Raw genomic sequence first — 12,694 nt, 5'->3', positions numbered from 1 at the left:
ATTCTGTTGTAGACGCAACTTTCCGCCAAACAGGCGCTTCGTCTCGAAGTTCAACCTTCGGCATGTCGGCAACAAAAAACACAGGGAAAGTTGTCAGGAGCAGGAAGGTGAAATATTTGGGCGGAGAAGAACAAAGCATTGATGTCTTCTTGGAGAAGTTAGTAGCTCAGAGAATCGTGGCAGGACTCTCAGAAGATGAAATGCTATTAGGGTTGTCAGGAGTTGTAGGAAAGCACCGGTTGTCGAAAACCCAAAGTGCTATCGGAAGCAATCCATATCTGGTACCTAAACGACAAGCAGGATTGGATCAGTTATGCTAACTACCTGCAGGACTCGAGGGAATGGTTCGGTATCGATATTCAGCAACAACGATTAAAGCGAGAAGCCCAGACCTGCTACCAAAGGGTCAACGAGCCAGTGAGAGCTAATTCCACCAAGCTCCAAGCGATTACAAACAAGATACAGCCTCAGATGCCTATGACTGAGCTCTTAGTGTTCATGTACTCTAACCTCCTGCCGGACATCAAGCTCCAGGTAAAGCATCAAGAGGATACCTTGGTGAGAGAACTATGTAGGTTGGCATCTGAGGCATAGAACGATATTGTCTATGCACATCAAAAGAGGAATATGCTGGGACCCAAGAACGCCCTATTCCCAGAATGAACGTATCAGCCATTGTCGGCTGGGGCTCCTGCATCCCCACGGAAGCCAAGAGTCTCGGCGGTGGAGGATAAGGCGTCCGAAGAGGATGACACCCCGGCAGTACCGGAGATAGCGGCTTTCTCAGAGAGACCACATCCGTCGGAAGCGATGCGAGAGCTAGAGCGGCTGATCGGTGAGGTCCTCGAACGGAAATTAGCTTCGGCTCCTCGCTTATCACAGGAGCCTCCAAGAAGCTCCGGAGGCTTGGCCGAGTAGAAAGCCAAAGCGAAGGGTCCAAGGATAGACTTCTCCAGACCCCTCGCCTGCTCAAAGTGTGGCATGTTAGGATTCAGCGTCAAGGACTGTCCTAGCTGCAAGATAATTACGGAATCAGGAAACGATCAGGAGAGCCGCTAGAAGGAATTCCAGCCGCACCCAATCGAAGAACGACAATATAACCGTCCCAATGGTAATGGCCAGCCTCTAAGGGATTTTGCAGTTGGCTCTGATAGAAATCGCAGATGCGACGGAGGCCTAACGACGAGAGATAGGTGAGCTAGTCAATGGAATTTTGCCAAAGCCAGGCCGGTATCTAAAGGCAGTAGTAGATGTTGAACACGAGATAAAAGTGGAAAGTGCCCGACCCGTTAAGTAGATATACTGCCCCGCGTCTCCGAAGATGGAGCAGGAGATGCATCGACAGGTAAGGGAGTAGTTGGAGGCAGGCATTATAGAGTCAACCAAGAGTGGATGCCTACGGGTCATGGTTAAAAAAGGGGATGGCTCTTGAAGGTTCTGTATCTATTTTAGAGAGGCTAATGCCCTCACTGATCGGGATGCCCCTACCCCATACCTTTTATGCAAGACATCCTGCGCTGCCTCCGGAATGCAAAGTTCATCTCTGTGCTCGATTTGAGTTCTAGACAAGAGCCTAGAGAAGAAGTGTCACCCGACGACAGCCTTATGATTCCGGGAATGGGACATTTTTAGTTTGTGAGGATGACGTTCGGGCTAAATGTATCTTATGCTAAAGCCATCTTCCAGCGGGCGATCGACTCCGTCACTGATCTGGAATGAATCCGTTTGCGTTCGCTTACCTTAATGACATTCAACGTGTCTCAGAGATGTTTGATGAGCATAACAAGCCTCTCATGTTAGTTCTTAAGCGACTCAAGGAAGCGAGGATGACGGTGAACCGAGACAAAAGCGTCATCTGTAGGTCGGAGGTACACTACTTGGGCGTCATGGTAAACAGAGACGGTATTCGCTTCAATCCGGAGTTCCATGTTCCGAAGAATCTATGCAAGCTGTGCAGCTTCGTGGGCATGGTCTCAGGGTATCGTCGGTTTATCGACGACTTCGCCACCATCATGAAGCCACTCACATGGCTGATGAGAAAGAAGGAGCTGTACGTTTCAAGCAAAGAGCAATCAAAATAAAATAAGCAATAAAATAAAAATAAAAATAAAAAAGCAATAAAAATTCGCTCGAATTAAAAGGTTGATGACGACTGCCCATATGTTACAGCTGCCGGATCCAAGGAATAAGTTCATCTTACATACGAACGCCAGCGATGCGGGCTTCGATGTGGTCTTGACTCAGATAGTCGATGGTAAGGAGCGCATGGTGGAGTTCGCTAGCCGTACCCTCTCTAAGGCGGAGAGGAATTATTTGGATTCAGAGCGGATACGAAACCGATGGTAAGCGCCCTAGGATGGGCACAAAAGACCACAGACGTCTGGTACCTGGACCAGTGAGAGAAAATCATTAGTGACCCAAGTGACTATCCAACTTGGAAAGTAATAGGAGTAAACATCTATACATACCTATAGGAAAAACAGGGGTCCGAAATCACCGACGATTAAGAAAGTTGGAAGCTAGTGGTCCCCATAGAACATAAGGTATGCAAGGGTTGTAATTTTTCAATAGAATGTATGGAATATATAGAATATATGAATGTATGGAATGAATAAAATATATGAATGTATGGAATGTATGGAAAGTATAGAATGTAAGGTATGTATGGAATTTTTTTAATGGAGAGGAAAATCGCAGTCATCCACTATAAAAATAATCTACATCTCATTATTAGTCGCATTCGCATGGAGCGTGTAACATGTAAAAGAAAGAAAAAGATTATACAAGGATTCTACAATGAGCGTTAACAAGATAGACTGCAGGTAATTATTTTTTTTATTGTTTATAGAGAATATTTTATTATTTATATATTTTTTTAATTGATTTCTGTAATTTTGATTTGTGCCGATTTGAGCAAGCGAGGCTGGACATCTCAATGGACATGTGCACACGTACAACCAGCAGAACTTGCTGCAGCCGGCTTTTACTATACGGGTCAGATTTATCGAGTGCGCTGTTTTTAATGGTCTGGAAGTTAGTGGTTGGGAAGAAGGTGACGATCCTGTGACGGAGCATCAGCGCTGGGTTGGCCACTACCTTTTTATTCACAACAGAAGTTGCGGCAATATGCCGATCGGATCGAGCGCCGTACCAGTACGTCATCGAAGAAGTAGAGATGATTGTGAACGGTATAAGCTCGAGTAGCATACCTACTGCTAACCCACATGCATGTACAGACGAGTCAGCGTTATCATTGATGAAGCGTCTTATTACAAAATTTTTTTCTGACTTACATTTGACGGAGAAATGTGCTTTAGAAAGTGAATCGAATGCAGCCATCAGGATTATATCTGTTTTTGAAGAACTTTTACGCGATCATAAGAGGAGTATTGATAAACAGAATGAAAAAATGAATAAAATTAGCCAAAGGGTTGAACAGTCGCAGCGAGATATAATCAATATTTTGCGTCAACTTGAAATTGCTGGATGTAAGATATGTTTGGATGCTAGGATTGCTGTATTTATTTAACCTTGTGGACTTTGCTGTATGCATCGAATGTGCATCAAGAATTCATGATTGTCTGATATGTCATCAAAGTATTGCCAAACGTGTTCATGCTTATTTTGCGTAGAATAGTTTTTTCTTTTTTTTTTTAATAAAGTGCCTATTAATTTTCAAACATGTTTGTATACTTTTTTTTCTCTTTTAATTTACTATTTTGCATTTAATATTAAATTCTATTTTTAATAAAAAATCAGTTCAAGTAGTAGATAAGCAATGTATGTTCTGGGACACAAAGGAGCCGACAAAGGATGCCGCCAATGTATAAGGATACGTGTATGTTCTGGGACATAAAGGAGCCGCCTGATGAAGGTGTGAAGGTAGTGACACCTTTTAATTTATGGTCAGACCCCATGGTGAGTGTCTAAAAGGCATTTAATGTACCTTTGACACCTTCTGCGTGCCAGTGGGACCCATGCAGAGTGTTAAAGAGTATTTGAAGTTGGTTTGACACCTCGCGCGCGCCGCCAATGTTTAAGGGATATGTGTATGTTCTGGGACACAAAGAGGCCGTCCGATGAAGGTGTCGCGATAGTGACACCTTTTAATCGCGATAAGGTGAGACCCCATGCTGAGTGTTGCATTTGATGTTCGTTCGACACCTCCCGCGTGCCAGTGGACACCTTCAGGGGGGGGCCAGTGCCCCCCCCCCTCGCTCTCCTTCGATAGTAGGGCGCTTCACCCACCCACTCACCCACAGAGGTTGTTAAGGTAGGATGCTGTAGAAGTCGGTAGGGTGTTTGGTAAACTATATGCTTATGCTGGCTGAGTGTGGACCCTCGGAGAGGGGGTAGCGTCTCTAGCTTGCTAGGCGCGTACGCCGTATAGTGCGGATGCTGTTTTCACTTTCTCTCTCTCTCTCTCTCTCTCTCTCTCTCTTTCTCTATCCCTCTCTCTCTCGCTCTCCTTCGATAGTAGGGCGCTTATGCTGGCTGAGTGTGGACCCTCGGAGAGGGGGTAGCGTCTCTAGCTTGCTAGGCGCAGCCATAACCCACCCACCCACCCACCTCCTACCTTTCGTCTGACTACTCCCTCTTCAACCTACAGTGCCGAAACCGCTGCTTTCAGCGCCACCATAGTGCTTAAAAGCGGTGCTCGATTGGAAAAGAGCGCAGTCTTTCGAGACAGCCCGCTTCACTAGCTTTCTTAGCAGTGACAAGCAGTAGTAGTAGTAGTAGTAGTACTAGTAGTAGTAGTAGTATTACTAGTTATCCTACGTGCATTTTCATTACAATGGCTTCTATTTCTTATTTTGAAAATACAGTACGCGATTTATGGAAAGCCTATTACAACTCAGACGCTAATAAGGATGACTTTATTAGATGGAAAAATATAATAATTACCGCTTTGCATTCTCTTGAAGAATATATGTTACGGCCTAACTTAAGTAGAGCAATACGACAGAGATGTCAAACATGCGCTACTCTTTTGAATTCAATCGAAATTAATTTAAATAATTCCATAAAAGTCGGAGGAAATGTTAATTCATTACGAGTCATTCTAAACCAAATTGAAGGGGACGGAGTTATTTGGCGTGAAATAAATTCAGCATTTGAAAAACGTATCATTACTGCATTCATAGCCAATCAAGAACATAGAGATATAAAGTCATTCTTAAAAGCAGCAAATAAATTATTACAACTACAAATACCAAAATATCTTTCAATTCATAATACTCTAAAAATAAATATAGAAATGTCAGCTCAATTTACCGTAATAAAAGATAATATAGAGGACATTCAAGTAAATTATTTCAACAACGAAAATGTTTCTATTTATAGAACGACAGATCTTAAATTATGGTTTACAGAAAATATTGAAGATGTTATACTTAAAAATTTAGAAGAATTTCAAGAAAAAGATTCCGGTTGGACATTAAAAACTATCATCGGTATTACTGTTAATATAAATAAATTTAATCCTTTCAAACCTGGATCATATATTCAACTACCAAAACAAATAGCAGATAAAAAAGCAATAATCAACGTTCAAAATACAGATAATGAATGTTTTAAATGGCTTTTTCAACAACGTGCAAAGCGATATTTTGCTAGACAAACTTTCAGAATCCGGTGTCTCAACTAAAATACAGAAATTTATTCAATTTTTAATCAACGAAAGATTTATATATACTGAAACAAACCAAGATATACCCAAAAGAATATACCAAGGGGTCCCACAAGGAGGAGTCCTGAGCCCCCTACTATACCTTATTTATGTTACGGGAATAGCTAAAAACTTGAATGCCCAAGTGAAAATACTACAGTTTGCTGACGACATAGTACTCTACTTGAAAACGAACGATCCCGAGTCGGACAGAACCATTCTTCAAAAAGCGATCGAAGAACTAGTCAACGACCTGATTAAACTTGGACTCGAAGTCTCCCCAGATAAAACTACATTCGTCCATTATAACAAAAACAACGTCTATCCAGGCGAGTCCGAAATTCTAGTAGGTGATCAATTAATTTCGTCATGCGAGGCAGTTAAATTCTTAGGCATTTTTTTTGATTTCCAATTAACCTTCGACAAACATATTAAATACGTGATAGAAAAAACAAACAGGGCAATGAACATCATCAAATTCCTTAGAGGTATTAAGTGGGGTGCTCATCCATCGACCCTACTAACTTTTTACAAAAGTTACGTAAGAGCGATTATTGATTACGGCAGCTACATTTACTTCCCCATTCAAAAAGCTAAAAAAGAAAAAATAGAAAGAGTACAATTCTCAGCTATTAGACTGGCTTTGGGTTTAAGAAACAGCACCCCTACCAATGTATTGCTCAGTGAAGCCAAAATGATCACTATTTTCTACCGAACGAAAATTCTCTGCAAAAATTTTCTACTGAAAGTGCTAAGCAATGAGAGGTCGATTGCTCATAAAGTAATTCAAACTTGTGCCACTGATATTATAATGGATAAAAGGAAAAAAGTGAACATTTTAAAAGAAAGTATAAAAACCACACTCAGTATCGAGCATCTAATTTACAAAAGTACACTACCTCCCATGTATAGCTACGAATATAAAATTTTGTATAAGCCAATATCCGTTAATATTGAAATAGGGGTAATATTCCAGAATAAAGATAAACCAAACCTCTTTTTTGAAGAGTACTATGCCAACGATGATAGCCTTAAGATTTACACAGACGCGAGCAAAACTGACGCTGGTCGTTCTGTAGGTAGTGCATGCGTATGTCCCGAGCTAAATCTTGTAATTACTGAAAGTATTTACAAAGTGTCATCTATTTATACTGCAGAATGTATTGCGATAAGTCGTGCCATGGACATTGCCATACATAACAAGGAGCGCAATGTTAAGATTTTCTCGGACTCGCTGGGCGCCATATTAGCTTTAAGTAACCCAAAAAATACCGTAAAAAGCAATCATTATATTTATGAAATTTTACAGAAAAATGATAAATTCTCTAAGGGTAATAATAGCACAACGTTGACTGTTGTTTGGGTACCTGCACACAGAGGAATCATTGGTACCGAAATGGCTGATAAAGCAGCGAAAAAAGCAACTGAACTCCTACCGACGATCATACAAATACCCCACACTGATTACCGTGCGTTATTTAAGAAAACAGCCGTAAATTCAACAAATAAACTGATAAAAAACCAAGGGCTGACCAAAGGAGTAGATTATTTTAAAAATTACTATGATGATTCGAACACTTCTTGGTACAGTAACAAAGGATACGAAAGAGAGTTTATAACCTCTGTATGCAGGTGCCGAAGCAATCATATTAGCCTCAACGAATCCCTATTTCAAATCAATGTTATTAGTGATCCTAAATGCGAATGCGGCGCAGATACTCAAGATCTTAATCACATAGTTTGGCAATGTCCACTATTTGATGATACAAGAATATTACTACTGCGCTCTCTATCCAAACTCAATTTGTTTCCGCCATTTGATATTAAAACCTTTTTATATAAACCCAATGTCACCGTAATGCGATATATACTTAACTATCTCCAAAAGTCTGGGATCAAACCATAGAACTGCGTATGCATTACTAAAAAAATAATTGAATATCTTATCAATCTACACGTTAGTTATAAGCAAACACTGTATTTATAAAAAAAAAATTTGTTCTTTATAATATTTAGAATAAGTTTACTAATATGTAAAATATTCATTTTGTAGCTAAATAACTTATATTAGTTAATAAAGCATAATTAAAAAAAAAAAAAAAAAATGGGCTGTGCTTGTCTGTCTTCATCCAGCTAGATTTCATAGCGAAAGAGTTCAAAATTATATGCCCTTTGCGAATGAATTGAAATTCGATGATATAAACTTTCCTGTTGAGGTAAAGAATATTCCTAAATTTGAAAAATTAAATAGTATTTCAATAAATCTATATATACTAAAAAAATACGGTTTTAAATTCGAAGTCTCACCATATTATATATCAACTTTTAAACAAGATAAGCATGTAAATCTTTTGTAACTACAAAGCGATTATATCGATGAGAATGAAACAGAAAAATTTAATAGATCAAATAACAATGATAATTTCAAATTAAAATTCCACTATGTATGGATTAAAAACTTATCTGCTCTTGTTAGAAGTCAAGTAACGAAACATACTACACAAATTTATCTCTGTGAACGCTGTCTCCACTATTTTAATAATAAAGAAAAATTGAATATTCATGAGACAGATTGTTCAAAATTAAATAAATATAGAGTTAATCTACCTAATTTTCCTCTTCTGAAATTTAATCATTATGATCGAAAAGAAATGGTTCCGTTTATTATCTATGCTGATTTAGAGTGCTTATTGAAACCAGTAAATAACGGACGATCCTTCCAAGATCATGAAGCTTTTAGTGTAGGGCTTTATATAAAATGTAGTTATGATGATTCCAAATCAGTCTTTAAGATGTATAGAAAAAAAATGAATGAAGAACAATCACCCGCACAATGGATTATCAAACAATTTCAGATTTTGTTAGATGAAATGAATCAAATATATAAGAATGCCATAGAAATGAATCTTTCATGGCGTAATCAAATGGATTTCAAGATGAGCAAAATGTGTCATATTTGTAGAAAATATTTTCAACCTGATGAAACAAGAGTGAAAGATCATTGTCATTTGACGGGCCGATTTAGAAGTGCTGCTCACGCATCCTGTAATTTAAATGATAAGAATCCTTATTTTATACCAGTCGTCTTCCATAATCTTACTGGATATGATTCTCATTTTATAATAAAAGAAATAGCTACTAGCTCTGATCTTGAGGGAAATGTGACTGTTTTAGCTGAAAACAAGGAAAGATATATAGCTTTCACAAAACACGTGGACGGTAGTACCATAAATTTTCGATTTATTGATTCGTTTCGTTTTATGCCATCATCTCTCAAAAAACTGTCTTCATACTTAACCAAACTAAATATCGTAGAGCATGAATTCAAGATAGATAAATATACAAAAACACAAATAGAATTATTGAAGAGAAAAGGCGTTTTTCCATATGAGTATGTTAACAGTTTTGAAAGATTAAAACAGACTCAATTACCACCTATCGAAGATTTTCATAGTCAATTGATAGATAGCAACATCTCTGAAGCTGACTATGAGCATGCTCAAAAAGTGTGGAATGCATTTGACATCATTGATTTAGGACAGTATTCTGATTTATATCTAAAAACTGACGTATTAATCTTGGCCGATATTTTTGAAAATTTTCGTAAAACTTGTATGGACGCGTATCAACTCGACCCAGCACACTATTATACTACTCCTGGATTAACATGGGATGCTATGTTAAAGTGTACAAAAATTGAGCTAGAACTTTTAACCGATATAGAGATGGTTTTATTCATCCAAAAAGGCATTCGAGGAGGTATTAGTCAATGCTGTAATAGATACTCAAAACCTAATAATCGATATATAGGCTCAGAATATAATGAAAAAGAACCTAGCAAGACTTTGATGTACTTTGACGTTAATAATTTATATGGATGGGCGATGACGCAATCATTACCATATAAAAATTTTAAGTGGGTCTCTAACATCGATGAGCCTCATTTTTTCAATGTTTCCGATAATAATGAGGTTGGATATATTTTAGAAGTTGATCTAGAGTATCCAAAAGAACTACACGACGAACATAAGGACCTTCCACTTTGTCCTGAACACAACACACCACCTGGATCAAAACAAAAAAAACTTTTAACAACACTGTATAATAAAGAACGGTATGTTATTCATTATAGAGCGCTAAAGCAGGCTATTAAATACGGACTCAAAATAAAACAAATACACAGAGCACTTCAGTTTAATCAAAAGCCGTGGCTTAAAACTTATGTAGATTTGAATACAGAAAAAAGAAAACAAGCTAAAAATGAATTTGAAAAGTTATTCTATAAACTCATAATTAATGCAGTATACGGAAAGACTATGGAGGATGAAAGGAAACGAAAAGACGTTAAATTAATTAGTGCATGGAGTGGTGGATATGGAGCAGAAGCACGGATCGCACAACCCAACTTTCATAATAGTTCAATCTTTGATGAAAATTTAGTAGTAATACAGTTATCATGGACGTCTATTAGTATTAAAAAACCAATATATATTGGACTTTGTGTGCTAGATCTCTCAAAAACATTAGTATATGACTTCCACTATGGCTACATAAAAGAAAGACTACCTCATAAAGCAAAATTACTTTATACTGATACAGATAGCCTTGTATATGAATTTCAAGGTGTTGATATATATGAAATAATGAAAGAAGATATCAATAAATTTGATACATCAGATTACTCAGAAAATAATCAGTTTAATATGCCGTTAGTTAATAAAAAGGTTCTCGGTATTATGAAAGATGAATGCAATGGTAATATTATGAGAGAATTTATTGAACTTCGAACTAAAATGTATAGTATACTAATAGAAAACCATCAAGCAATAAAGAAAGCAAAAGGCGTAAAAACACATACTGTCATAAAAACAATAGGTCATGAAGATTTTCGAAACTGTTTATTGGATTGAGAAATTATTAGGCGTGAGCAATGTAATGTACAAAGTGTATTGCATCAAGTAAGAACAGAAAGAGTGCAGAAAGTAGCACTAAGTCCATATGATGATAAACGATGTATATTCGATAAAAATCCTGATACACTTCCATGGGGTCATTAGAAAACTATTGAAAAGTCAAAGCTTAAAATCGTGAGTGCGGAACAACGCAGGAAAAGAAAGATCATAGAAATGGAAGAAAATCCTCAAGAAAGTTGTAAGCTTCCTCCAACCTTCGACAGAAGTCGCTCAGAACAGAGTAGTATGGAAGAAAATCCTCAAGAAAGTTGTAAGCTTCTTCCAACCTCCGACAGAAGTCGCTCAGAACAGAGTAGTAATAGTGGGGAGGAAGAAGGCTTAGTTAGGATAAGACTAAGAATAGAATAGTGAGAGAGTGGGGACAACGGTAGAGTGGGGGACAACGGCAAACATGGCGACTGAAGGAGTATGGGCAATGGAATCATATGAGAAATTACTTAAGTGGGGATAAGGCGAAAAGAGAGGGAAATTACGCTCTCAGAGAGGGAACGCATGGTACAAAACGGAGAACACACCTCATCCGTCGCAGTTATTCAGCAGTAGGTTGAAGCAACAGCAGTAGTCTCTCTTCCTAGTTCTCCTGTTAGACTTCTAGATTTTCTTTTAAAAGTAAGTTTCTTGTATACTAGTAGCTCTCTAACTATATATCCTAGTAGTATTAATTATTGATTGATTTTTTATATTGTAGAATGGACTTTTCATCAATTAATAAAATAGCCAAATCGGCATTCTTACCAAGAAAAACAATGGCACAATTAGAAAATAACTGCACCTACATGATAACGAAATTAAGATGGCTTAATACTCGTTATGGTTTCAGTGTTGTTATAACAGTAGACGACGAATTCGAAATTTTTCTACCTAAGCGAGTAAGCTTAGCGTTAGAAAAAGATGAAGATATGCTGAAAAAATTATTCGAGACTATGGAAAAAAAGGAGTTGTTTATTTACCACCGAGAAGGCTCGAATTTTGAATTTAAAAATTAATCTAGCATAATATGTAAATGTATAAATAGTAAATAAATTTATATTTAAAATTTTAATTATCTCTTTAATCCTAATTTAATTATTCCTTAAAATCCTTTTTTTTTTTGGAGAGGTTGAAGTAATTACTTATTCGTTCTTTCTGCTGAGTTTCGACTTACAAGGGAGGTACCCGAGGTGTACCTCACCGATTTTCTTGAAATTGTGATATGTTGTAGAACATCAAAAAATATTCGACGCGTATTTTTTTATACGTGCCCATAAGCCCATTTAAGGGGTGAAACCCACCCTTGAAGTTCACCCCTAAAAACAAATTTTTTTTAATTTCTCGAATACAATTCGTAATTTTTTACTGAAACAAAGTGGGTAACACTTGTTATTGAAAAGCACATATTTATGCATTGTTTTTAGTCATCAGACTCGTAACCCCCGTTTTTTATTAATGAAAAACTATATTTGATGACCATTTTTTTCACTATACACATTCCAAAATCTGTTAAATCTTGACAAAATTAATTGTTTTATGCACAATAATCAAAAATAAAGTTGACCTGTTCCGGCATTTTCAAAAAAAAAATCCCTTGAGGGGGTGAGCTACCCCTAACATTTATACTATTATATTTCATTATTCCATTACGATATCATGGTGTAAATCTCTTGGATACTATTAAAATTGTTAAGTAGTTGATGTAGTTTGAAATTTTCTGAAATCAGCCCTTACAAATGAATTCATCCCTAAAACTCAATCTCAAGTATTATTTTTTCATTACTTGAAAATACCCTAGGACTATTCAGTGGCGTAAAACGTGTAATAATATTAGTTCACATCCTTGGTATTGAATTAGAATTCTTCACCCCACTAATGTATCAACCCCTATTTTTCAATAAAAAAATGACACCCTTTTCCATATGAAAATACTAGTTTCTTGAGTTTGACGAAAAAAATTTTGGCAGTATGCACAATATTCAAATACGAAATCGACTGTTCTCACCTTAATAAAAATAACCTATAATAAGGGGTGTACCAGCCCCACAGGAGATATTGTCGTATCTCTATGATTTTATTCTTT

The 12,694-nt window shown here is 37.1% G+C and overlaps 2 protein-coding genes across 4 annotated transcripts in view; one reads left to right on the top strand and one right to left on the bottom strand.

Moving 5' to 3' along the window:
* Window positions 1-12,694, bottom strand: part of LOC131669478 (LIM/homeobox protein Awh) — a 546,200-nt gene that overhangs the window by 272,234 nt on the left and 261,272 nt on the right. The window lies entirely within an intron of this gene.
* On the top strand, window positions 5,565-7,574 carry LOC131669356 (uncharacterized). Its single transcript, XM_058944184.1, has one exon. The coding sequence runs from the start codon at window positions 5,565-5,567 to the stop codon at window positions 7,572-7,574; it is 2,010 nt and encodes a 669-aa protein (XP_058800167.1).

This window comes from Phymastichus coffea, unplaced genomic scaffold (assembly GCF_024137745.1).
Source record: "Phymastichus coffea isolate CEN01 unplaced genomic scaffold, Cenicafe_Pcof_1.1 PCOF00007, whole genome shotgun sequence".
Classification (NCBI taxonomy): Eukaryota; Metazoa; Arthropoda; class Insecta; order Hymenoptera; family Eulophidae; genus Phymastichus; species Phymastichus coffea.
The sequence above is the reverse complement of the archived record's forward strand: the minus strand, read 5'-3'. Positions and strand labels throughout refer to the sequence as shown.

Bases quoted from the DNA above. Each gene is read 5' to 3' on its own strand.
- LOC131669356 (XM_058944184.1), top strand. From the start codon at position 5,565: ATGAATGTTTTAAATGGCTTTTTCAACAACGTGCAAAGCGATATTTTG.